This window comes from Lemur catta, chromosome 10 (genome assembly GCF_020740605.2).
Source record: "Lemur catta isolate mLemCat1 chromosome 10, mLemCat1.pri, whole genome shotgun sequence".
Taxonomy (NCBI): domain Eukaryota; kingdom Metazoa; phylum Chordata; class Mammalia; order Primates; family Lemuridae; genus Lemur; species Lemur catta.
This window is the reverse complement of record NC_059137.1, coordinates 47,513,742-47,541,583: the sequence shown is the minus strand read 5'-3', so window position 1 is coordinate 47,541,583 and position 27,842 is coordinate 47,513,742. Positions and strand designations below refer to the sequence as shown.

General features: G+C 35.1%; 1 protein-coding gene across 4 annotated transcripts in view; it reads left to right on the top strand.

Annotated features, from left to right (window-relative positions):
• Nucleotides 1-27,842, top strand: part of FOCAD (focadhesin) — a 258,289-nt gene that overhangs the window by 129,766 nt on the left and 100,681 nt on the right. For all 4 annotated transcript variants that reach the window (XM_045563768.1, XM_045563770.1, XM_045563769.1 and 1 more), the window contains one exon: nucleotides 25,974-26,108. In XM_045563768.1, coding sequence (XP_045419724.1) covers nucleotides 25,974-26,108 — 135 coding nt within the window. The remainder of the gene's footprint in view (nucleotides 1-25,973; nucleotides 26,109-27,842) is intronic.

Below are 27,842 nucleotides of genomic sequence, written 5' to 3'. Positions count from 1 at the left end.
GATTGGCTTTTCAGTTAGCAAAATGTTTTCAAGATTCATTCATGTTGTAGTGTGTGTCAATGGTAAATTTCTTTTTATGGTTGAGTAATATTGCATTGTATGGCTATATCAAATTTTTTTTATCCATTCATTAATTGATGAACATTTGCGTTGTGACCATTTTTTTGTTTATTATAAATAATGGTGTGATGAGCATTCATGTACACACTTTTGTGTAGGCATATGTTTCATTTTTCTTGGCTATATATCTAAGAGTGGAATTGCTGGATCATATGATAATTCTGGTTAACCATTTGAGGAACTGTCAGACTGTTTTCCAAAGTAGCTGTTTTACTGTTTTACATTCCCACATATACACTTGTCTTCTATTCTCCCCAAATAATGCAGATACTCCTGGGTAGACGTTACCAGTGAAGCGTTATTAGTTATTACCTTCATTCTTACTCAAAACTAAGATGTAAATGATGTAAATATCAATAAATAAGAATATAATAGCTCATATTCTGTCATATAGGTGAGTTGCCAGGAAAGAAGTGCTTCCCTGGCCAGTTGTATCTTTCTGACTTTTTCTAGGGTATTGTTGATTTGCCATTCAAAATGATTTCCTCATCTACCCGGTAGATTGCCAGCCCTTGTCTTAATAGGTGCCATCTTTTTCATCTTATTTAAAAAATATATATTGTGTATTGTGTAACATATTTGGATCAAATAAAATATATCCAAAATAATTTCATGTCTTTTTACTTTTTTTTTGATGTGATTACTAGAAAATTTAAAAGTGTACATGTGACTCACATTATATTTCCTTGATCTCTATCTTGATTGGGGTGATGATTATGTGTGTACATTTGTCAGATTTTGTCAAAGTGTACAATTACGATCTGGTCTTTTTGCATTATGTTATTTTACTTCCATAAAAAATTCTAAAAGCTACTTTTTTTTTCATTCCAGTTACCATAGTTGGCATTTGATGTCCATTATATCCATATATCCAAAGCTTATAATAATCTTGTAGTTGATTTACTGATGAGTTTAAGTAATACATCCAAATTAGCATGAAGTAAGTGGTAACATGAAGATTTGGATGCCCCTTTATTTGACTATAATTCTTTTGCTTTTCCCACTATATCATGTTGCTTTACTAATTGTGATAAAAGTATGAGTGTATTTTGGGAGGTGTTTTAAGTTTTGCTCCTTCAACCACTGACTGATTTCTCAACCTGTGCTCTGAGTGGCAGTGAGTGGGTCATGGTATTTCTGAAAGAGAATTCTGTAAATGCATGGGAATCAAGTAACATTGCTTACTGATGTTTCAAGGAGGAGAAGAACTTCCAGTCTAAACAAATTGCTCAGTGTTTGAGAAGAAACAGCTTATGGTCGTGTGCAGAAATGAAAATCAATACATTCTTCTGAAAAAGAGGGCTCATTTACTTTTAACATTTTCTCAGAGTCTTGAGATGGGAATGTGAGGCAGTGCGAGCCCTGTGTTTTCTTAATCAGCTGTGAGTCTGTTGTAGCAAAAATTAATAGGCGTTGCAGGATCATGAAGAAAAGCTCTTTCATCTTGCCCAGCTCCAAGAGGGTGTTATATTTTCAAAGCCTAGTATTGTACGATTGAGCAATAGATAAGGGGATGGGGTGGCCTTTCCTGGGGATTCTTGACCGCTGGAAGAGTTCATTTCAGGCCATTTGTCACAGCAGTGATTTCCCCGGAAATACCCTGTGCCAAGCTTATGTTTTGGCTATTCTATCCCTTTTTATTTATTTACTTTCTGAAATCATGGTGGAAGATAGTTGTCCCTGCCCTCTCCCATCATCCGAACCCTTTGTCTAGGGACCCCTTCAGAGCACCATGGGGTGGGAGCTATTTTCAATGGAACTCAGCAGGTTTGGAAGGTTTTAGGGAGTTAGTGTGTTATAAAAATGGCCAATAGAAATCCTGCATTTTGTTTAAGCATTTTTTTAGCGTGATAAATATAATTTAATATGGAAATGTGATCTATTGTCTGATGGCAGGTTCTCTCAGCTGTGTACAGTAAGGCTTCTGTCGCCTACTGTGGATTCAGTATTTATTACACTCGAACCTCTTTTGTTGTTCTTAGGTTTTGTTTGTGGGGACTTTTAAAGGTGAATTGCCTGTCTAACCTTGCAGAGGAGTTGATGAAGTTTAATTTGCTATGCATTAGAGAATGAATTTGCTGGTCTTTTTGAACTGAGCTCTGTTATTTGTAGTTAGAGCATGTTTTTTGATGCCTTCAGTTCTTCCTAGGCATGGAAACTCTTTTTGTACATTTGTTGAGTCTATTTCCATGCTGAGCTTTTTATATACTACACAATGACTCTGTGCAGTCGAAAGTTGTAGTTTGGCCTTATTTTTAACTTTAAAAGGACAGCAGGAACTTCCCTTTTATTACCATTTACTTTGTCATGCTGCAAGTAGATTTTTAAATATGGTTTTTCATTTTTAAAATAAAATTTTAACTGTTATGTTTGTGTAATGGAATGCCATTCAGTACACACAAGCCATGTGTGAAATGTGTGGGGAAACAAAATAAAGTTTCGGTTTTTTTTTTTAAATGGGAAAGAATTTATAATAGCTTCTTACTATTCTGTGATTGATTGTTTTATTTTTTTTAAAAAAAGCATTTGGAGATCATGGAAAGTTGAGTGCTATATCAAAACTCATACTAAGAAAATTTAAAATTGAGGTCTTAAAATTTTATCACCCCCTGTTTTTGCTTGTATCCTTCAATCTCCTTTACCATTCCTAGACTTCTTGTTATTATCTTCTAAGATGATGTACTCTGAAAAATTTGCCGTCTCCACTTTTGAAGTCACTACATTTAGGATCTCCCTGTACTCCTGTACTTTATTTTAATGCTTTTTCTTTTGCTTATTTTGTGTTTAAAGGATTTTTGTATGAAAAGTTTTCTCCCTTAAATCAGAATCATGGCCCCTGAGGATTATTAGCTGACTTGAGTAGTCTGTGAGTGAACATGTCCAGCCATGAGTTTCCGGCTCTCAGTCACAAACCGAGGGCATTCTTTCAAAGATCAAACGAATTGGACATTAGGAGGGTTTTAATGATGCCAGTTAACATCAGAGGAGCTGGGCTCAGTGGTTGCAAATTGTGCTCATCTGAATAAATGCCACTGAGCTGGAAATAATGACATGACTAAAATAATGCTAATTGTGTGCCATTCTACCATTCCAGTGAATAAAACATATTGGTTTAAGCTTATACAAGGGGTAGGTTTTTCTTTGGGGGGTAAATGGGGACATGGAGTATAGAGAGGGAATCATTGAAGGAGGGCAGTAGACTAAATGACATTAATGTTCTGAAAGGGTTTTGGATTTTGAGATCTGATTGAAAGCATTATTTTGGTACCTTCCAAGAAATTAATATGTCTATTTTAAAAAACATTCAGTATATACTCTCAAGTCACGTAGAATTAAACTTTTATAAAAAATCGTGTTATTATCTTTGGTGCTTAAACTCATTTATGTGCTGTATAAACAAACATGTCCACAGGAAAGAAGTATCTCACCTTCTCCTTGCCTAGGATAAAATATCACCAAGAGATTCATTTCTACAAACACTAGTGATTCCAGATTAGACTTGACCCTTGATTAGATGAATAAAATCACATATATTGCAGTTGTTAGTGAACGGAAACTAACTTGCTTAAGAGATATTTGGAATTAAGACAGTTAAGACTTCGGTAGGTCTTTCCATAGGTGCATAATTTCTCCCAGTGCCTCACTAGCATGCATGTAAACCCAGAAATAGTATTTAAAGAAAATAGTACATGCATTTTCTTTTAAAAGTTGTTTATTTTTAAGTTTGAGAGACTTTATAGTTGAACAGAAAAGGATTTCTTAGAGTTTGTGGACTGTACTATTACTTGGATGTCATTCTAAAGCCTTTTTCATGTTTTGAGTATACATTAATTATCTTTTGTGATTTAGATGACTTCATACCATATAAGCCTTGTTTTCTGTTTTTTCAAGCTTTTTTAAACGCTGGGCTTATTTCTTCTCACAATAGCATGGTGGAATGTATTATGCCTTACATTCTAAATTCAGCAGTAATGAGTAAGATATTCTCTGGGGACCCATTCTTTTTGCTTCAGAGCCATGGCACACTGCCTCTACTTATGTAAATTGTCATTTGAGCAATTTACTTGCTTAAACAATTGACAAGGTCATATGACTTTGATCTGAAATGGTAGAATTGCAGGTCAAACAGAATGATGTCATTGACCCTGTTTCATTTATGTTACCCTTGTAACTTCAATCAGAGTGTATTTCCTTCTATTTTACCAGTTTGGCTCAGCTACTCTATCCATGTTATGAACTTAATAGAAAAATGAACGGCAATGACTTCTAGTGTGTAGAGTAGGGTCTTCAAAAGTTTGTGGGTATTTTAGGCTACTGAATCAGAATCTCTAGAGATGAAGCCTTGATGTTCTATTTTTTAATGAGTTCCCCAATGACTTTGATGTTTAGTGAAATTTGGGACCATTGTCAAGGGCAGTAGTCTCAAAAGTGGTTTGTGTGTAAGCCTGCCCATGGGGTATGGGGAGAAAATATTAGAATATTTCTAATATATCTTTAATCTTAAAAAGAGAGTTAATTAAGCTTTACTAATATTTAACATATGGATTGGTGGTTTCTTTACCAGCACTTGCATCAGAGGATCATGTGTCACCTACAGTAGCCAGGTATCCTGAAGGAAGAGTGTGGAGTTCCACAGTGAAGACTGGTTGCAATACCATCTCTGTGTTAGAATATTGCAATCCTGGCAGTTTATGCATATTAGTTAAATGAATTTAACGTGTGTATACACATACATATTTTTATCACTTTATTAGCCATACTGATAGTTGTAACGTTTATCTGTAGCACTGTTAACCTTGACTTTATGTAATTCCTTTATTCTTTTATGTTTTACTTAAACATAACTATTCACAAATTACTTACCTATTTTTGAGCTATGTAATAACTTTTTTCTGACAACAGTGTCTTTAAAAATAACCCAGCTTTAATGAGACATAATTTGTATATTATAAAGTTTAATGTACAAGTAAAACGTACGATTCAGTGTTCTATAGTATATTCACAAAGTTGTGCATTGATCACCACATTTAAACTCAAGACTGTTTTCATCATTCTAGATTGAATAATGGTCCCCAAATATATCCAGGTCCTAATCTCAGGAACTTGTAAATGTTACCCTGTATGGCACAGGAGGCTTTCAAGATGTGATTCAATTAAGGATTTTAAGACAAGGCGATTACCCTGGATTATCTGGGTGGTCCCCAGTTTCTTGAGAAGTTAAACACACAGTTATAATACTATATGACCCAGAAAGCCCATTCCCAAGGATATACACCAGAGGAATGAAAATATATGTCCACACAAAAACCTGTACACAAATATTCATAGCAACATTATTCATAATAGCCAACAGTAGAAACAGCCCAGATGCTCACTAGCCAACTGATGGTTTGTGTTTGTATTGATTTGTTAATGTTTATTTCTTCAACTAAAATTTATGCTTACTGTTTATAAGGCGTTGTTAGGTGTCAGAGATACAATAATATAAAGGGGTGATATTTTCTAGTTGTTAATTTAATAATGAAGTTAATGTGGCGAGTTTATTGACTGATTTGTTTCTTTTTTGGGAAATTTTCTTACCCCTTAGGTTTGTGTCCTTCTCTTTGCCTCACGGCATCCTTCTACATTTGAGCATCGTAACTTTCAGTAAATGTTCATTTCTGTGTTTGTGTTCGTATGAGCTACCTGGGGGGCATGTCCCTTTTAATCATCTCTTGCCCTGGCCCTTAACAGAGGGCTTAGCTTATTAGGAGACTTCAATGCCTGTTTGTTTATGAGATATTTTAAATTGTCCGGAGAAGTTCTGATTTCACATTTTTGTCCTATCCTCTCAATCAATTTCTACTTTTTAGAGTATGCATATTTAAAGTATTTTTATTACATAGCACATGTTGCTCAAAAATCAGAAAATACAGAGTAGCAAAATTACAAACAAAAAACATTGCCCATGATGTCACTATCCAGAGATAACTCTGATAATAATTTGCCATGTATAATTTCATACCCTTTTCTGTACATGTATATTTTATATATAATTTAGATATTTTAAATATATAGGTATTTTAAAAAATGAGCTTGTACTGAACATATAGTACAACTTGATTCCTTTCTTCTTAATATATTATTCACATCTTTTTTTGGCAATATATATACATAATATTTTTAATGGATACATAGTATGTCATTGTACATTGCATGTATGGTCCTCTTACCAGTTCTTATTGATAATTGGTAGGATTGTTTCCAGTGTTTCACTATTAGGTACAGTGCTGCAGTGATCATCCTCAGAGCAAAACCTTAGCATATTATCTCTTATTATTTTCTTATGATAAATTTTTAGAAATGGAGTTACTGGTCCAAGGGTGTGTAATTACCATATGCAAAGAGTTTTCCCATTTGCACTCCTACCTGTGGGAGTGCTGCTTTCCCTATACTCTCTTATATCCTATATGTATGTAGGATATAAATTTTTCATATGTGTCTTGATATTTGTCTTGGAAAACATGGTTGACCATTGTAATGAAATTCCTGGTATTCCAGTTATGTTCTAAATGTGAGCCCTGTGAAAATACTAATGTCAGTAGCCATTATTGATGATTTGGTTATAGTCACCTGAGGATAAACTATATTAAGCATTGAAATAAGTGAGAAAATATAAGGAAATTGCACTTTCATTATTACTTTTTGCAATAGAAATTTACATTTACTTTTTTATAGTATGGGGATAGGGAGTTATGAGGAGTCATCAGACCCCTTCCACACTCAAGTAGACACTTCTGCGCATCCTGCAGGGATTCCAGGCTAGAATGTGTCCGTGTCAGTCATCGTGTTGGAGTGCTCTCCCTCAGCCACGTGTGCCCGTCTGTTCACCTGTTGCTGTTCCCAGGAGTCTGAGGCTTGAAACCCAGAAGTCACTGTGGAGAAATGCATACTCTTTATTCCTATGTGAAGTTTTTCTGCCCAATTTTGCCTCTTTCCTTTCCTTCAGGTTAGGCTGCCCAGAGTCAAAGGAAACTTCCAATGACTTCTAATAAACTTCCTTTATTTCCCTTTCTTAAAGCTTAAAACCAGAGCCAAACTAGATGGAAGCAGCTAACTCCCTGGTTGTCTTCTTTCTCTCTTGTTGGACTTTGTTAGCTTCAGCCCCAAACAGTTTTAGTAGCCAGAAATGCACTGTGTAAGAGTGAGGATTAAAGAGAGAGAAGGAGAAATGAGAGCTTTTAAAATCTCGTCACTTCTTCCACTTGGCCTGGGGCCTTCTCCAAACAATATTATTGGAGTTTTAAGGCAAGTATAGCTGGCAACTATTGGATGACTCAGATGCCAGATGAGCACCCTAGGTTATCAAGGCTCAGCACATTCTAGAATAGGTGTTGATTAATGTAGGAAGTAGAGCGATGGCCATGGAAGTTGAATTTTGATGACATACAGCCAGCCAGCCTAGTGCTGAAAATGGGTGGTAGACCAATGTCTGGTTCATCTTTGAAAAATTACCTAAGTTAAAGAATTAAAAACAGAATGTAATCTTAATACTGATGCCAAGAGCAAACATTTAAATGCTTACCAATTGCCAAGTGCTATGCTAAGTCTTTTTACAAGAATCTTCACAGTAACCTTGTAAGATTGATATTAATATTACCTTTCATTTTGCAGATGAGGAAACAGAAGGTCCCACAGCTACTTAGTGGCACTTGCAAGGTTCTTGATTTCTCTGATGCCAAAACATCTGTTCCCTTGGTGTCAAGTAGGACCATACTAAATCTAAACTTTTTTTGTTAAAGACCTTTATTGAGTTAAAATTTATATATGATATAATTCACATGTTTAAAGTGTACAATTCAATTGTTTTTAATATATTCACTGAATTATACAACCATCACCATGATCAAATTTGGGTCATTTTTGTCATTCCCCCCCCTCAAAAAGAAACTCTGCATTCCAATGCTACTGTCTATTATTTTGTTTGAGATCGTGCATGGAGCTCTTCAGTCCACCTGCTCAGAATTTTTTTAAGCTTTGTGCAGTATTATTCTCCTGGTGTGTGTTTATGGATTGCGTAGTTACTACCACCTATATATTTAGTTGGTATAACAAGAATAATTAATTCCTGGCTTATGCTTTGGGAAAAGGAGGGGTAATAATCATGCCTGGCAATAAGAGTGTATAAAATATCCTTAGAATTATATTAGGTTTCCCATGTATGGTAGAAGCGGTTTAGCTCCGCCTTATAAAATAAGAACAGCTATAGTAAACTTCAAAGTTCTCTGTAAAACAAAACTTAATTTAAGTGGGTGGATAGAAAACACATAAATGTCAGTTCTTATGAAAGAATGATCAATTCACTGAATGTCATTTTTAAAATATAATAATTTCAAATGTCACATGAAAATAAGCTTTATGTAAGTTATAGGGAAGTGAGGAACCAAATAAAATTAATTTTAATTTAGAACAATGATTAAGGATTAAATTCATAAAATGAGGCTATATGTTTTTAAAAGTATGACTCAAGTATTCTGTGTATATTGTGGGAGAGTCAGAAACTATGGGGTTTAGGGGCCAAGGGAAAACTTTCCCTTTACCCTCTGAAAGGTTCACTGAAAATCACTGACAAAAGGGCAGATTAATAGGAGAAAAGGCATACAAATGTATTTAATCATGGTTTTACATGACATAGGGACCTTCAGAATGAAGACCCGAAGATACCGGGGAAAGTGTCCATTTTTATGCTTAGGTTCAACAAAATATGGATAGCCATGTAGAAATAGAGCAGAGAAAAAGGTTGTGATCTAATGCTAACAGACTGAGTAGGGAAACTCAGCAAGGCCTGTCTGGTTAGATTCTTTTGGCCTCTCTGTGCAGCATGACTTCCTGCTGGGTATGGGGCAGGATCCTCTCTGGAATGGGGGTCTTATGATTTACAATCAACAAGGTAGGTCAGATAATTTCTTTATGGCCAGTTTTTCCTCAGAAACATGGGCAGTGGGGGAAAGTTAGAGTAATATTTTTTAGGTTTTATGGGTGGCTTTGGGGAAAAGGGGTTCTGATTTTTATGACCTACCTTAGGGAAGAGGGATTTTAATTTCTATGGCTAGCCTCAGAAGAATGAAGGGCCAGAGACAGGAGGGTGGGCGAAGATCATAGAGAAGTGCTTCTCAGGCTTTCATTTTGGGGTATTGTTTTCTGAGACCCTGTAGGAGGAAGAAAAGAAGATTAAAAATCAACTATAAACCACAGAGATAACCACTGTGTATATGTAATGAAAGAGATCATACTGTGTACATTCTGTTTTTATATGCACAATCTATTTTTTTCAGCCAGAAGTTTATCAGTGGCACCATGTCATGTTGGTAATCCATTTCTGACATCTAATTGAATGAACACATGGTGTAATGAATGAATTTTCTGTTGTGGGATACTTAAGTTGCTTTCTGTTATTATTATGAATTTTTTTGTAAATCACAATGTGATAAATGTTTTTGTATCTTAATCTTTGCAAGGGCCTTTATTATTTAGCAGATTTGCATTTCTAATGCAAATGGACAATTAGATTTGAAAAGAAGTTGAGGAAGAAGAAGCATTATCTTCCTATACTCTTAATTTTATAATAAGCAGTTTAAACAGAAAGTGGTTTATTTTTAATTTGGGTGGAAAAATAAAAAGCTTTTATTAATGGCAAAGCCAATAGACTTTTCTCATACTTCCTTCACTTTTCTTGAGTGAAAACAGCCATGAAAAGCTTTCCTTATAAACATCTTATTCTTCTCCTGAACTCCAGGGCCCTCTACTTGGTTCTTCTACTTTGCTAACATTTCTTCTCAGTGCTCTTCGTTTCCTCATCTTTTTAATGTTCTTTCCCACAGCAGGTGGACTCTTTTGAAAATTAACAATCTATCCTCTCCTCTCCCCAAGCAGTTGCAGTGTGCTTTCTTGAAACATTTTTGTTTTTCAACCATTGCTGTAGTACAGATGTTTTTCTGGGATATTCTAATATAGTTAGTCAGTTGCAATATAGACTTCTGAGATTAATTTAACCAACATCAATCACTTACTTACACTTGTGGAGTTTTTTATGTAATTTTAATTTTGAACTCTTTAGTGTTTGCTTAGGAGGGGTTTGGATTTGCTGTGCTCTCAAGAGACTTGGGTCCAAAGAGTTAGCATCTGTAATTTGCAGCGAACAGTTCTTTAAAGCTGTAGTCTATAAACTGGAGTACATGGAGAATGTGAAGACTTTCTAAGGGATAGGCAGTCATGTTCGTTTTAAGTAACTCCATTTCCAGGTCTTCAATTTCACTGTGTTCACTTCACTAACATTTATTTGCCTGAGGTTATACTATTTCTCCTTTCTTAACTCTTTTTTCATAATTACCTCTCTTCCACTCTCTCAAAGGAAGCCATGTCTTAAATCTTTCTTGGTTCGTTGCTTTAAGGTATAAAAACTCTAGGGCATGAAACAAGGGACAATTCAAAATATTGATTTTGGGGAAGCATTTTTTAGTCAAGTCACCATCTCTCTCTGCTGCTTGAACCATGCCATTTCTGTTTTTTTTTTAAATGTTTAATGATTACTAACCAATATTTGAAATATTTTTGTTTTAATTAATCACATATTAGTAATAAACATACCAATGATACAACTCAGATTTTAAGAAACTCTTATAGTCTTATGGTCATAAGAAATAAAAAATAATTTTAATTGATATACATATCTTTGTTGTAGAGGCATAGGAGAGGCGACCAATAGCAGACAAAATAGACAAAAAAATACTCTGGGGACAAGAGTCCCTATTCAATAAATGGTGCTGGGAAAACTGGATAGCCACATGTAGAAGACTGAAACAGGACCCACAGATTTCACCTCTCACAAAAATCAAATCACGGTGGATAACAGATTTAAACCTTAAATGGGAAACGATTAGAATTCTAGAAGAAAATGTAGGAAAGACTCTCACAGACGTTGGTCTAGGCAAAGAATTTATGAAGAAAACCCCTAAGGCAATTGCAGCAACAACAAAAATAAACGAATGGGACCTGATTAAATTAAAAAGCTTCTGCACAGCCAAAGAAACAGTCACGAAAATAAACAGACAGCCTACAGAATGGGAAAAAATTTTTGCATACTACACATCAGATAAAAGACTGATAACAAGAATCTATTTAGAACTCAGGAAAATCAGCAAGAAAAAATCAAACAATCCTATCAAAAAATGGGCAAAGGACATGAATAGAAATTTTTCAAAAGAAGACATAAGAATGGCCAAAAAACGTATCAAAAAATGCTCAACATCCCTAATCATCAGGGAAATGCAAATCAAAACCACAATGAGATACCACTTAACTCCGGTGAGAATGGCCTTTATCAAAAAATCCCAAAACAACACGTGTTGGCGTGGATGCGGAGAGACAGGAACACTCATACACTGCTGGTGGGAATGCAAACTAGTGCAACCCCTATGGAAAGCAATATGGAGATACCTTAAACAGATTCAAGTAGACCTACCATTTGATCCAGCAATTCCATTATTGGGCATATACCCAGAAGAACAAAAGTCATTTTTTAACAAAGACACCTGTACCCGAATGTTTATAGCAGCACAATTCACAATCGCAAAGATGTGGAAACAACCCAAGTGCCCATTGATCCACGAATGGATTAGTAAACTGTGGTATATGTATACCATGGAGTACTACTCAGCTATAAGAAATAACGATGATACGACATCTCTTTGGTTCTCCTGGAGAGAGCTGGAACCCATTATACTAAGTGAAGTATCCAAAGAATGGAAAAACAAGCATCACATGTACTCACCAGAAAACTGGTTTCCCTGATCATCACCTAAATGTACATCAGGGAAGGATACCAATTGGATATCAGACTGGGATGGGGGGGGTGGGGGGAGGGGATGGGTGTATGCCTACATGACGAGTGCATTGCGCACCCTCTGGGGAATGGTCATGCTTGAGGGTGCAGACCCGGGGAGGTGGGGGGGGAGGGGATCGAGGTATGAATACATGGCGAGTGCCAGGCGCACTGTCTGGAGAGTGGGAGCGGACGCGCTTGGGACTCTGACTCGGGGGGATGGGCGGGACAGGGACAATGTATATGATCTGAACTTATGTACCCCCATGATGAGCTGAAATAAAAAAAAATATATTATAAAAAAAAAAAAAAAAAGGAGAGGCGACCAATAGCAGACTTTCAACCATGAAATAATATTATATTGGAATAAAATTCTCAGAAGGAACTGGAATAGAAATATAATTTTGAGAGGAAAAAGAATTATATAAAATTTTTGACAGTTAAGACATTTTTCACATATATTTGTTAAAATGGATGATGGTAGATATAAAATTGCTATGGCATTTTATTCAATTTTATAAGCTTAATTGAATGTTGTTATTTTATTATAAAATGACAATATTTACCATATGTTAGAAAATAAGTCTGTTACAACCTTTAAACTTATGATTTTAGATGCCAACTTACATAATTTTTTATAACTCTTTTAGGAATTGCATGAAGAAAAAGTATTTAAAGACTCCTGCCTTAAATTATGCCTCAAACATAACTTTCTTTTATTATATAGGATACATTGGTATAATTTAAATTAGTATAATTGGAAATTAAAAAGACATAACAGAGTGTCTGGTACATAATTGCTCTTCAATATTATTTCCTCCAGGAACTCCTTTCTGATCCCTGCTCTCTTCCTTAACCAGGTAATTTTCCCCTTTATATCTAGTATGTAACTTCTGGAATTTCTCTTAACACAGATTTTTTTAATGCATGTTTATGCATCAGTCTCTACTACCTGATGGTGAGTTCCCTGAAGGTAAAAGATACATTTTAGCACTCCTTTTATTTTGTTGTTGTTTTTTCCTCCATGGGCCCAGCTTAGTACAAGGTACAGGGCAGTTGCTCAGTTTATATGTTTTGAACTGAAGGAAAAAAAAATAGGTAATTCTGAGTCCTATGAAAGTATTAGATATCCTTAGGTAGTTTTACTTCTCAGGGTTTGTTTTGTCTGACTCCAGTGAAAACTTTTCCATTAAATATTTAGTCTTTATGAATTTCAAAAGTTACCGCCTTCAAGTAATGTCAAAATCCATGGGAGAGTTTTGGGTTTTTGGTTTTTTTTTTTGGTGTTATTATTTAGTTGTGTTTATGTATTAATTTTTTTTAATCTAGTCTTTTTAACTGTAAAGAAAAGGATTAGGAAATAGGAGGTCTCTGTTTCCAAAACCGAATGTCAGGATAATAAATGCTTTGACATTATCTTCATGCCTGCTTTAAGTGGAAGAGCAGCATGGAAGGTTAAAACTTTGGGATTCATTGTCAATTTGGCTGCTTTAAAATGGGGACAGCATATCAAAACTTCCTGATAGTGGAATGATTCAAGTAAAATATCCAGGGTTTATTGTTGTCACATTTCTAATTTCCTACCTGTTTCGAAGTTCGAAGTTAAATTCAGTAATAAAGTCTCATATCTTGTAACTCAAAGTATGATTTTCTAACCAGCAGCTTCTGTATCACCTGGGGGCTTGTTAGAAATGCAGAATCTCAGACTCTTCTCTAGACCTACTGAATCAGAATCTGTATTATTAAATACAATGAGCTCCTTTTTCTATAGGAGATTCATATGTAGATTAAAGTTAAAGGAGCATTGGTCTAATTTAATTGCTAAACTATATCTAGTTAACAATCACATGGTCTAGTTCAGGGGTTGGAAAACTATGGCTGACTGGCCAATCTAGCCCACTATCTGTTTTTGAAAATAAAGTTTTATTGGAGTACGGCAGTGCCCATTTGTTTATGTATTGTCTGTGGCTGCTTTTATGCTACAGTGCTAGGCTTGAGTAGTTGTGATGGAGACTGTGGCCCTCAAAGCCTAACTCTCTGGCCCTTGACAGAAAAAGTACCCAGCCCTCTCCTAGTTGGTGGTGGGCCAGTTGGCATAATTTATTCACAAATTTGTTTTGAGGGGAGTATTTTTATATACTAAACACTATGGTAGATGCTGCATTTGTGTGGGTGGAAAAACTTTGTTTATGCTTGTTTAGATCATGTTTTGGGGAACCGTTTTTGTTGTGATTCACTAGCTCTCTAGCACTGAAGAACAAAGGAATTCCTAAAGGAGAACTGCTAAAGAGATGTTTTTTCTCTCTCTTGAACTTATAGATTATACAGTTTGTGTTTAATTTTGATTTTCTTAAGAAGGAATTTGTTTCTATGAGAAGAGGCCACAGGCATATTTCTTCCTTGTTATTAGGGACTTGTAGATAGTTGTATAAGACACTCAGGCTTGAAAGACTGATCTTCACTATTGTTATCCACGAAGAATTTATCAATTCTGTTACCTCCAAATCTGTGGATACATAGGGTGGTGTGGGGCAGGGAGATAGAAGAGTGATTTTCATTGAACATGCAATCAGATTAAATTTCAGTAACTGTCAACATCACTTAGAAATGGATTCATGGGATTTTATCTTTGTAAAATGGACTAAAGTCAATAGGCGTTTCTAAAAGCTTCATCTTTGTAGTTTAAAATTGCTCTCAAAAATGTTCTTAGAGTCTCTGAAGTGACTGCTTTAATTCATTACTTATTTTTGACACACAGCATGTTGATTTTTCAATATAAAATGGCAGTAAACTAGTTCTCAGCCTCTTTCTACGGTATACTTATAATAGTCTCTTTAGCTCTTTTTAAATTTAGATGGATGATATTTTATTCTTGTTACTGGTAAATACTCAGTTTGCTTTGCTTTGATTTAATAATTTTGTATTGGCTGAACAACTTTCCAGCAGTTTTTTTTTTTTTAATCTTAAGCTATGTTGATCTAATTGAATTTCTGTTATTTTCCTGTTACCTTGGAGTCTAACATCCATTTATCAGAAAAGGGAAAGGAGCTGGCCTTTTATTTACTTACTTATTTTTAAATTCCCTCTGTATATTTTGGGGGAATAAAGCACCAATCATTTTTTTGTCAGAGGATATTTTTGACACATTCTTACTGTGAATTTGTGGTTTCATATCAGAAGAATGTCCACCAAGAAATAGACAATTAATCCAGACAGAATCTAGCAAAACCGAAAAGTGAATGTCCCTGTAGGGAACTCTTGTGTCATTCTTTCTGTTCCTGCAGAGAAATCAGTGGAGTCTGCATTGGAAGGTACTGTTCCCTGTAGGGGAGGTGTCTTGGGGACCTGCAACTTCTCACTTGGGGGAATGGAAAAGAAACCTAACATCCCTGGCCTCCGAGTAGTGAGTCCTTTGGGTGGCTTGATCGATTTTTTATTTTAATTTTTAATCAATCTGTTTAATAAATGTCTCTGGTTTTACTTGTGTCACTTAACACAATTCTGAGCCTCTTCTGTTCAGATCGTAGAATTATAATGATGCACTACAAACTGCCAAATAGTTTTTCAAAAATAGAGACTAATTTAAAAAGTATCTATGGTAACTTTTTTGGAAATGGCATAGTGATGGTAGGGGTTGTTAATATGAGAGTAGCTTTACCCCATCAAGTACAAAGATTTATTATTTACTAAGCCATAGTCTGAGATTTAGATATATGCCTTCACATTCTTTGCCGTGAACAGGACAAAAATTGAGTAACTGTATTAGAAAATCATCAGAATTACTCTCCTTTAGATTATAAGAGACTTTAAAAACAGACAACTCAATATTTACTCCTATTTGGTCTTTTTCCCCGTTATACTGCCTTGATAATGAACTAGTTTCAGACATTAAAAGGCTGTGGAATTGCTTAAATAAACCTGTGCTAGTCATTTTTTTATACTTACAACCTTTAACCTCATATTATTAGTCTAAGAAAGAATGTTATTTTTCCCATTGTTTCTGCTCCATTGATTGTGTCTCTTCAAACTCTCTCTTATCCCGTTATTGTATTTTGGTAACAGAAGCATCCTGTTTTATGAATTGAGTGTACTGAATTAGCTTAAGAGGGCTTCACTGCATGGTGATGACTTGAGTCCTTTAATTGTGAAGGCAGTTTCTTTTACTTTCATTATGAAAAGGGAAAATAAGGCAGTTTTCATAGCCTAAAGGTTTTTATAAAGATTTCCCTCTGTTGGAGTAAAGAATCAGGACAAAAGGAGTAGGCTGTTCTTGGGAATTTCTAGAAATAGCTTTTCAAAGTAAAATTAGGAGATAGCTATCTGTTCCTCACAAAAGAACAAAGTCATTTTTACAGCACAGGAATTAGAAGGAAAGGCTCTGATTCTTCTGGGATTCATTATTTTTTCCGTTGATTATAACAGCAATAGCCATCTTTTTCAATGTATAAAGAACGTTTGCATACAGTTGTCTCCATAAGGCCTTAACTGTTAACCTTGTGCTATACATAGAGCAGGTGTTACTAGTAGATTTCCATTTTGCAGCTGGGGAAAGAGACTGAAAGAGATTGATGACTTTGCCATAGTCACACAGCTATCAAATGGGAGAGCCTGGGGTTTCTGACTCCAGTCATGTGCTCTATCCAGTGTACCGCACTGCATAGGGTCTCCTTAATGTGTGCTGTTCACTGTTGTTAAGATTCTTGTGGAAGAATAACATGAGAAAAGTATCATTCTCCCCCAGCAACAAAATATGCATAGTATAAACCCTTAGGGATGAATTCTCCAAAATCTCATAGACAACTAAGCAAGACATTCTGAGTCATTTGTACATAAATATTCATATGCTATATGTGCGTGATTTCTAGGTATTGTCCCTAGACAATCAATTGATCGATTGTTTACCTGATTTGCCTTACATTGAATGGTGGATTTAGTATTGTAGGCCAGCAGTTTCCTCAGCACTTTTAAGATTTTATTGCATGGTGTTTTGGTCTTGTTAATTTTGAACAGTCTGTTACTCCCAATTGTTCCTTTGCAGGCAGTCTGTATTTTCTCCCTTTTAGCTTTGAAGATTGTCTCTTTGTCTTTGGTGTTTAACACTGGTATTATAATGTATCCGGATGTAAACTTATTTATCTTAGGACTTAAATTGGAGAATTAATATCTTTTATTGATTCTAGAAATTGCCATTATTTCTTTAGTGCTTTTTTTCCTATTCCTTTTAAAAACCATTTATTTGGAAATGACTTTAAACTTACAGGAAAGTTTCAAAAACAGTACAGAAAGGTATATACATAGAATAGAATATTATTTGGCAATAAAAAGGGGTAAGTACGGATACATGCTACATCGTGGATGAACCTTGAAAACTATATGCTAAGCAAAAGAAGTCAATCACAAAAGACCACTTATTGGTATCATACCATTTATAGAAAAAGTCCAGAACAGGCAAATTATTATAGAGATAGAAAATAGATTTGTGGTTGCGTAGGTTTGGGTAGGTTGGGGGGAAATGGGGAGTGACTAATTACTGTGGAATTTTTTTAGGGGATGATAAAAATGTTCTAAAATTGATTGTGATGTTTGTATAGCTTTGTGAGTATACTTAAAAACCATTGAATTGTACATTTTACATGGAGAATTATACGTGAATTATATCTCAAAACTGTTATTAAAAGAAAAAAGGTTTCTTTCTTATTTTTCACCCTGCTTCCCCTAATGTTACCATCTTGTTTACATACTACAGTACAGTTATCAAAACTAAGACATTAACATGGATGCAGTGCTGTTAATTAAACTACAGACTTTATTCAGATTTCACCACTTTTTTCCACTAATATCTTCTTTCTGTTCCAGAATCCAATCCAGGATCCCACATTGCATTTAGTTGTCATGTTTCCTAACTCTCTTCCAGTCTGTCAGTTCCTCATTTTCTCGGCTTTCATGAACTTGATACTTTTGAAGAGTCCTCTTCAGTTACCTTGTAAAAGGTGTCTCAGTTTGGATGTATATGATGTTTTTTCATGATTAGATTGAGGTTATACATTTTTGGCAAGAATACTATAAAAGTAATGTGCCTGTTTCAGTGTAACAGGGAGTAATGATGTGGATATACTTTATTACTGGTGATGTTAACCTAGATCACCTGGTTAAGGTAATGTATACTGGGTTTCTCTACTGCAAGATTACTATATTTTCTTTTGAAATTAATAAATGTCTTGGGGGAGATACTTTGAGACTATACAGTTGTTGTCCTCCAACTTTTATCTACTAATTTTAGTGTCCATCAACAGATCTTGCCTACAACAATTATTCCTGTGGTGCTGCCTAATGGTGATTTTCTCATTGCTTCTACATTTATTAATTGTAATTCTTCCTTAAGGAAGAGCTGTTTCTTCTCCCTCATTTATTTATTTATTCAATTATTTATATCAGTGTGGACTCATGGATATTTATTTTATGCTATGAATTATAACCTAATTACTATTATTTTTGTTCAAACTATTCAAGCTTTAGCCAATGGGAGCTCTTTATGATTGGCTCCTAATGCTCTTTCAACAAGCCCACATCCTTTTTTGAACACTTCCTTGTTTTTGGCACAATAAGGTGCTCCATACTTATATCTTCTGTATCCTAACCCTGGAATAAAACACTTCTTCAAGGACCATGTGAAAATTAAACTCCTTTTGGAATACTTGGTAAACATAAGAAAGGTCATCTCGTTCAATGCTACATGACTTTGAATTTCTTTTTTATATTTTGTAACTCATCTCACTGTGCTCTATTTAGGGTAACTTCCTATCAATTTGGTTAATAATTTTTATGACTATATTTTTTATTTCTAGAGATTCTATTTGGTTCTTTTTCAAATTTGCCTGTTTTATTTCATGTTATATTTTTTCACTAGGAATTAAAGGGCTTATCTTACATCTTTAATTCTTTTAATTATTTTTGTACAGTTGAATAATTTGGGAGTTAGGGTGCCAACTCCCCCACCCTGTACAGTTGAAAATCTATGGATACCTTTTGATTCCCCCAAAACTTAACTACTAATAGCCTACTGTTTACCAGAAGACTTACCAATAACATAAAGTTGATTAACATATATTTTGTATGTTGTATTTATTATATACTATATTCTTACAATAAGATAAGCTAGAGGAAAGAAAATGTTATTTAAGAAAGTCATAAGAAAGAGAAAATATATTTACTATTCATTAAGTGGATCATCATAAAGGTCTTCATCCTTGTCGTCTTCACATTGGGTAGGCTGAGGAGGAGGAGAACGAGGGGAGGGGGTTGGCCTTGCTGTCTCAGGGGTGACAGAGATGAAAGAGGTAGAGAAGGTAGAGGGGGAGGCCAGAAAGACAGGCACAGCTGGTGTAACTTTACAAAAATTCACTGTAATTTCTGTCTTTTTGCTTTTTCATTTCTCTAAAAAATATTTCTATACAGTACCAATCCATCTTTCACTCATTGCTTTAGTTTCCGTGCACATATCATGCAGGGTCCTTATTGTAAAATAAGTCAGAAGCAGTCTTGAATAATCGCAACCTGTCTGCCAGATTGTCTAATGTCACTTTTTTTTCTTTTCCTGGCACTGCTTCCTCTACATCTTCTTCCTCAACATCTGGCATTGGTTCAGGAACACTCATCTCCATCAAGTCATCTTCTATTAATTCCTGTGGTGTGGTGTCTGTTAGTTCTTAAATTTTCCCAAGATCCATATCTTGAAAACCTGCACCTTTTTTTTTTTGCTATATACACAATCTCTTTCATGATCTCTTTGATTGGATCTGTCATAAATCCTGTGAAGTCATGCACAACATCTGCATGTAGTTTTCTGCAGCAGGAATTTATTGTTTGGGCTTGATGGTCTTCATGACTTTTTCTGAAACAAAGATGACGTCCTCAATGATGTAATCATTCTAGACTTTTATGATGTTTTCTCTGTCAGGGTTCTCTTTAATAATGTTGACAATTCTTTCCATAAAGTGCCGTGTGTAATGAGCCTTGAAGGTCTTTATGACCTACTGATCTTTAGGTTGAATTAGAGATGTTCTGTTCGGGGACAAGAAGACCATGTCAGCACCTTTGGTGTTGAACTCATGGATTCTGGGTGGCCAGGGACATTGTCCAATATATAAAAAGAATTTTAAAATGTTGTCCTTTATCTGCAAGGTACTTCCTGACTTCAAGGACAAAGGATCGATGGAACCCATCCAGAAAAAGGGTTCTCGTTGTCCGGGTCATCATCTTGTATATCCAAAAGACTGGCAGCTGGTGTTTATCTTTCCCCTTCAAGGCTCGTGGGTTAGCAGCTTTATAGATAAGAGCAGTCCTAATCATAAACCAGACTGCATTTGCACAAAATGGGAGAGTTAGCTTATCTCTTCCTGCCATAAATCCTGGGGCTTGCGTCTCTTCCTTACTAATAAATGTCCTTTGTGGCATTTTATTCCCAAGAATAGGGCACTTTTGTCTGTGTTGAAAACCTGTTCAGGGAGATATTCTTTCTCCTCTGTGATTGTCTTAATGGTGTCTGGAAACTCATCTGCTGCCTCTTGGTTGGCAGAAGCTGCTCTTTCCTGTTATCTTGACATATTTTAAGCCAAACCTTTTTCTAAAATTATCAAACCATCCTTTGCTGGCATTAACTTCTCCAGCTTTAGATCCTTCCCTTTCTTTTTGCTTTAAGTTGTCATATAATGACTTTGCTTTTTTTCAAAACATATTAGAGTCTATATAGGTATGCCTTTCTTATAGCAATCCTGCACCCACATAAAGCTGCATTTTCAGTATAAGAAGGTATTTCACAAAAAATACAAGATTTTTGCTCTTGCTGGCATAGCTGCAGCAACTGGTTCACAAATTTCCTCTTCCTTCCTTCCTTCCTTCCTTCCTTCCTTCTTCTTCTTCTTCTTCTTCTTTTTTTTTTTTTTTTTTACAATGGTCCTTATGCTAGACTCTTTTATCTTGAAATGATGGGCAACCACAGCTGCAGACCTCAATGCATGGTACATATTAAGCAATTCAGCTTTTTTCTCATAATGTCATGACTTTTCTCTGCTTTTGGGGAGCACTTGTAGCACCACTAGTGGCACTTTGTATGGGTCTCATGGTGTTGTTTAAGGTTTACAGTATTGCATTAATCATAATGACATGTATGTGAGAACCATGAGAGATCACTTTTTACTGCAGTATGCAGTTTACTGGAGAGACAAACTCTTCTCAAGAAGGTGATTAGTGTGACATGGCACTTTTAGTGGATACTCACAACACCTGAACTTACTGTAATAGAAACAGGAGTGGGCTATAGAATTATTACAATAGTACTGTATGTACTGCAGTTAATTTTACGTAGTTTTGATTTATTATAATACTGCATTTTTACATTTGTTTACATTTCTCTTGACTGTGAATGGTGCCGTGTCCAGTCTATCAGTATTTGTGTGTAAATTTTGATAAATTTTAACTTTTTATTGTAGATTTGTATATATTTTATGGTCATAAATGAAAAAATAGACTAGTGTCTACAAATATTTCATGCATTTGTGACATACTTAATTTTTTCTTAATGTTTTCAATATTTCTAAGGCTACGTGGTTCATCTGCAAGTTTTTTTCAAATTGTCACAAATCTCCCAAACTTTTTCCAATATATTTATTGAAAAAAAAATTTGTCTATAAGTGGATCCAGGCAGTTCAAACCCATGTTGTTCCAGGGCCAACTGTGTTACTTTCTACTTGCTTTATTACCTGGATAAAGATCCTGGATGTATAATCTTCTATTTGTTAGTTTTGCTAAATCTCACTCATGTTGAACTGTATCATTATATGTTTTGATTTTTTTAATCATGAATTCACTTTTAGAGGAGCTTATTTTTTCTGTGTGAATCATTTGGGGTATGTGTTATGGGAATATCCTTCCAGAGTGCTCCAGGTGCTCCCCGCTCACCACCATTTTTTATGTTAATTTCTTAGCTCAGTGGTTTCTAGTCCAACTATTATGCTAAGGATACAGCCTATTAGGAGTGCTGGTTGTTAAGTGGGGGTCTCAGTTCCAACTCTAGGGGTGCTGGTTGTTAAGTGAGAGTCTCAGTTCCAACTCCCTGCCTTCTGTAAGCTCAAGATCATATCTTCTATTCTCATATGGGCATGTTTATAGAAGCTATTAAGTTACAGAAAATGACAAATTCCATATAATACCTGTAGCCTCAATGCAAGTATTTCCCTCTTTGTTTCTGGAGCTTGGTAGCACCCTCTTATTTTTTTGTTGTCAGCTCAGCCATATAGTAGGGTATTCTATTTTTCTCAATCATTTGGGGTCTGGTCTATCATATTGTGGAAACAGAGGTCAATCTGTTATTTGAAAACAGACTAGTCATTGGGTAATCAGCAGTAAAGGCAGAACAAGCCAGTAAAGGAGACTAATCTGATATACAGATGCTCCTCGACTTAGCATGGGGCACTATGTCCTGATAAACCCATCATAAGCTGAAACTATTATAAGTTGAAAATGCATTTAATATACTTAACCTACGAACATGACAGCTTAGCCTAGTTTACCTTAATACGCTCAGAATACTTACATGAGCTTACAGTTGGACAAAATCATCTAACACAAAGCATATTTTATAATAAAGTGTTGAATACCTTATGTAGGTGTTTTGCAGACATGATGGCATGTGAAAATACAAAACACAGTATCAAAAAATGCTGGCAACATATTATAGTATACTGCAGGGTATTAGTTGTTTACCCTCGTGATCGCATACCTGGGAGCTGGGGCTTGCTGCTGCTGCCCTGCATCCTGAGAGAGTACTGTACCACATGTCATTAGCTCGGGGAAAAGGTCAAAATTCAAAATTTGTACTGAATGCATATCACTTTTGTACCATCGTACAGTTGAAAAATCATTGAGTTGAACCATTGCAAATTGGGGACCACCTGTAGTTTGACAGATTGCACAAGTCAAAAGACTAGTGCAGTAGATCAGCAAGGTTCCAGGAGACTGATGTAGCATTACCGTAAGAGGTTGGATCCAAGGAGACTGAGGGCCAGATCTCTACGTACTAGTCAAGAAAAGTCCGGGGTTAAGAGGTCAGAGAGTCGGAGAAATCAGCCTTCTTTGCCAGAGGTCTTCCTGCTCCTGTTTCTCTGTGGGCAAGCTTAGGTTTACAAGTATTCCCTGCAAAGTATACCTTACATTTGAGGCTATGCTTCATGGCTGGGATTCTGGAATATTTTCTCATAGTTCACAGATAGAGTATCATTTTAGGCATTAGTTTTCAAACTTCCTAGGAAGAAGACTTAAAAATATATATATATTTAAATATTTTTAAATATTTGGAGGATATATCCTCACTTCCCACTCCTAAAAAGAGCAGGGCCCCCCTTGTACTTCTGTAATTGGTGGCCAGAGATCTTTTTTGTTGACTCACAAAGTGCATTGGAATGTTTGTGGCAGTGTGAGGAATACCTCTTTATGGTATCTCAAATTATAGAAATATTCAAATGACAAAGCTGTTGTTGACCAACCTCCCATTTGAATTGTGTTCTTTTCTCTTGCCTGTAGTATATTCGTTTCTGATGTCTTTTCCATCAACTCAAGTTAAACATGTCTCAGACTGAACTCATCCATTCTCTACCCCCACCTCCTGCAAATGTGCTCCTCCTTCCAGCTTCCTTCCTAATTTTTATGTTGCTATTATTCCACCAGGCTCTAAACATCTCACTTTTCAATTCATTCCTCAAGTTCTTTTAATTCTTTTATTCTTTATCTCACATTTCCTTTTCCTCAGTGTTCCAATGTCATCATTACTTGATAAGTACTGATAATCTCTTATAGTCTTATTACCATACTAGGTGAGTGGGGAACAAGAATCTTAAGACCACAGTCATTGTCTTTTAAGAACTTAATATCTAGTTGAGAAGACAATTTCCATACATGAAAATAGTGAACGGTACCAGACAGTATATAATTAAATGCTAAATTGGGTGGCACAGAGTTTTAAGTGTTAGAAGCTGGAGGCAAGAAAGGGATAAAATGACGGATTGTGTTTTAAAAGAAAACTTAGTTGAGGAAGTGGAATTTAAGCTAGGTCTTGAAAAAACAGGTTGGAATTTGGTAGACATTTGAAGTGAGGAGAAAGCATGTGCAATTAGAGAGTTTGCTGAGCATAACGTTTTGGGAAAACATTGGAGACTGTTTATGTGTTAGGGACTAGTGAGAAATAGGAATTAGATATGATGATCACTTTGACTTTGACTATCAGATTATCAAACAAATGTTTTAAGAGTAGCTTTTTAATTTTTTGTGTTTCTCAACTCAGAAATCTCTAGGTCGCCTTTTTTTTTTTTTTTTTGGTTCTGGTCCAAATTGCTTTGGTATTCTAGGTACTCTATGATCCACCAGACTTTCCCCAGGGGTGCTCATGCTTTTTGTGCCTACAACATGTTTTTTGATGTTCCATTTCCTTGTGGCATGTCTGCAGGATTCTGTCCATTCCTTCTTCAAATCTCTTCTCAAGACTTATATCTTGATACCCCCTGGTGACTCCCACCCACTGACATCTCTTAATACTGCATGTTTACATTTGGATTCCTCTTGAAACTATTTTCTATTGAAAATAGTTCAGAATCATATCATGTACCTTTTTGTTTCTAGTAATAGAGAATGACATACATTTCTTTTCCTTTCCAATAAAGTGGTAAATTCTTTGATGGATTAGGTTATATTTTATATTTTATTGTTTCTTATAGTATGGTGTGTCACTCTGGGTATGTACTTAGTGCTGAATTGGTAGCTTTTAAAGAATTTTTATTTCAAACACTGATGATTTTTAATGTTAGTTACTTCTTTGTATAAATGTGCCTATTGTCATGCCTGACCTATAGTACTTCCCTTAGTAAATGTTAGTTGAACCCAAATCAGACTATTTATTTTTCTTCTGTTTCATTGAAAGTAGAAAATAAGAGCAAAAACACTGAATCCAAATTTTCTGACAGATACTCTTTCTGTCTTTTCCTTTGAGTCTCTCCCTAAACTGTGTCCTTAAGCATATATTATCCATTTATCTTTGACATCTTTTTACTTACAATCTCATGTAATAAAGTAATAAATTTCTAAATAATTTATGTTTGTAGATAGAGATAAATTGTGTGTACCAATTGCAGCTTAAGAGATTGGAGTATTTTAGAAAGATTAATCCTTGTTAAACTCTAATTGATCTGTGTTGGCACTCTTCTTGCCTATCTAAGTTTTAAAATTTTAATAAAATATCTATCAATGAAAAGAATCATTTGCTGTAGTTGGAATTGAACTTAAGGCATTTGAATATCCATAAAACCAGATATTGAAATGAACAAAGAACACTTGATTTAAGGAAATTGAGTCAAATTAAAAAGGACATAACATTTTTGCTGGGCTTTAGATTTATTTTATTTAATAGCCTCTTAAAAAATCTGAATGACTTTTAAAATATCTTAAATTATTTTAAATTATGCAGTTATTCTACTTCTTTAAAAGCTTATAAGGTGATTTGAGAATGCTTGATTTTTATATATTAATATAACCAATTTCCTGAGTGGTGATGTAGTTTCAGCAGGGCTGAAAAACTATAAGAACCATGGATACCTGGCTTCATAAACGTACTAGTATTATCTTACCATTCTTTGGATCAGGGAATGCTTCTTCAGCAATGTATATTGCTAATCTGGAGTTTGTGTGTGTGTAAGTGTTTGTGAGAACGAGAGTGAATTATTTACTTGGTTAACCAAAATAAAGTAGTAAAAAAGCAATTGTGTGAGACAGGCTGGATCTTCAACAGTTTATAATTTCTTTGGAGAGATGGTATCTTATCAAATCTCAATTTCTAGGAATGTTCTTGTTTTTTTCTTCTTTCCTTACCATTAAAAATAGTACTCTTAATTCATGGCTTTATATGAGTTGGGGTTTTGTTAGGTGTTAACTTTTTAAATTTGCTTCACAGGTTGTTTGCATTCGCTCCACTTGGAATGCTCTCTCTCCAAAGCTGAGTTGTGACACAAGACCACTCATTTTGAAGACCCTGAGTGAACTGTTTGCTCTTGTTCCTTCCTTAACAGTCAATACAGCTGAGTATGAGGTATGCATTTGGAGCACAACAAATTGCCTGTTTGTACATTGAAAAGATGTGTGTTTTAATAACTTTTGAAATAAATATTTATAATCTTTTGTTTGACAAAAATCCTTTAGCATTTTTTATTCCAAGAGTGTGTTGCTATATGTATGGACTCTTAGGAGTAGGAGGGATAGCTACCCTTATCAATCCTGTGTCTAAGACTTATGTACGTAAAGGATACCAAATTTCTTTCTTTTCTTTCTCCCTCTCCCCTCTCCCCTCTCCCCTCTTTTTTTTAGACAGGATCTCACTCTGTCACCTAGGCTAGAGTGCAGCTGCGTCATCATAGCTCGCAGCAACCTCAAACTCCTGGGCTCAAGTGATCCTCCTCCCTCAGCCTCCTGAGTAGCTGAGACTATAGGTGTATGCCACAATGTGTGGCTAATTTTTCCTATTTTTTGTAGAGATGGGGTCTTGCTCTTGTTTAGGCTGGTCTCAATCTCTTGACCTCAAGCAATCTTCCCACCTTGGCCTGCCAGAGTGCTAGGATTATAGATGTGAGCCACTGTGCCCAGCCCCAAATTTCCATTATGAGCGTATGGTCAGGATTTTAAAAGGTCAATATGTTAAAAATAGTGTTTCTAAAATAATGTAATAGAATTCATAAGGCCAATAGTTTAAAATCATTTTGTTAATGTTCTGAGTTCTAGAAAATAAGTTACAAAGGCTTTAATAAAGGCAGGACAGACTTTTCCAGTTTTATGAATTACTCTGTCATTGTAATGAGTTAAAACACTTGGTGAAAGATTGTTTGCTATAAGAGTCATATATTGCTGCTTAACATATTCTTCATTATCTCTTCAAGTGAAATGAGTGAATTACATTTATGTCTCCACTTTTGTTAGCCATATTTTTTTCATGCTCACCTTTTTTCCTTTTCCTTCGAAGAGCAGCAATTAATTTTCACTTATAGTCTTGAACTTTCAGTATGATTTAGTCCTTCATATGCTTTGATAAACTACCACTCCAATAATGAGATTCCAGTAATAGTCCCTTTTACGTTTTAGATCATGTGATTCGACAGGCTTACGGGATAATACCTCTTCTACCCATTCTGAATGCTGCACAATGACTGAGCTTTTGTGAACACCTTTTTGAGTACCTTTTTGCTAACCTGATTGTTCAATATTTTTTTTTAAAGTTTTAAACTTTAAAAAAATCTTTAAATTGGCTTTTATTACATGGTCACAAATGAAGTTGCAATTAGAAAGGATAGGCAGGGAAAAACTAGTTTTGAGTATCTTTGGATAGAAACATGAGACTAGGATTTGCTTTTGTTTTCTCATTAAAATATCTTATGTATACTTTATGGAAAGGAAAAGAATAAAATCAAATCTATCCTCACTGAGCATACAATACCTGGCATAGTGCCTGGCATGTAAGATATACTCAGTAAATAACTGTTGAATGAATGACTACACCAATACAGGGTATTTTGAGTTTATTCGCATCTGTAAGCTTTTGTTTTAGGGCATTAAAAAAAGAATCAATTTATGTCTCCTAGAGTATATAGTTCACAAACAGTCTTTTTTATGGCTACGATTCGTAGCTACTTGCCCTTATATTGTCAGACAGTCTACAGGGCTACTGATAAGGAACGAATACTAAAAACCAAAGTAAGGGAATATTGTGTATATTTATTTTCTGTCTTCTGGGGCTGAAATCATATACCTCTGTATTGCTTATACTTTGAGTTAT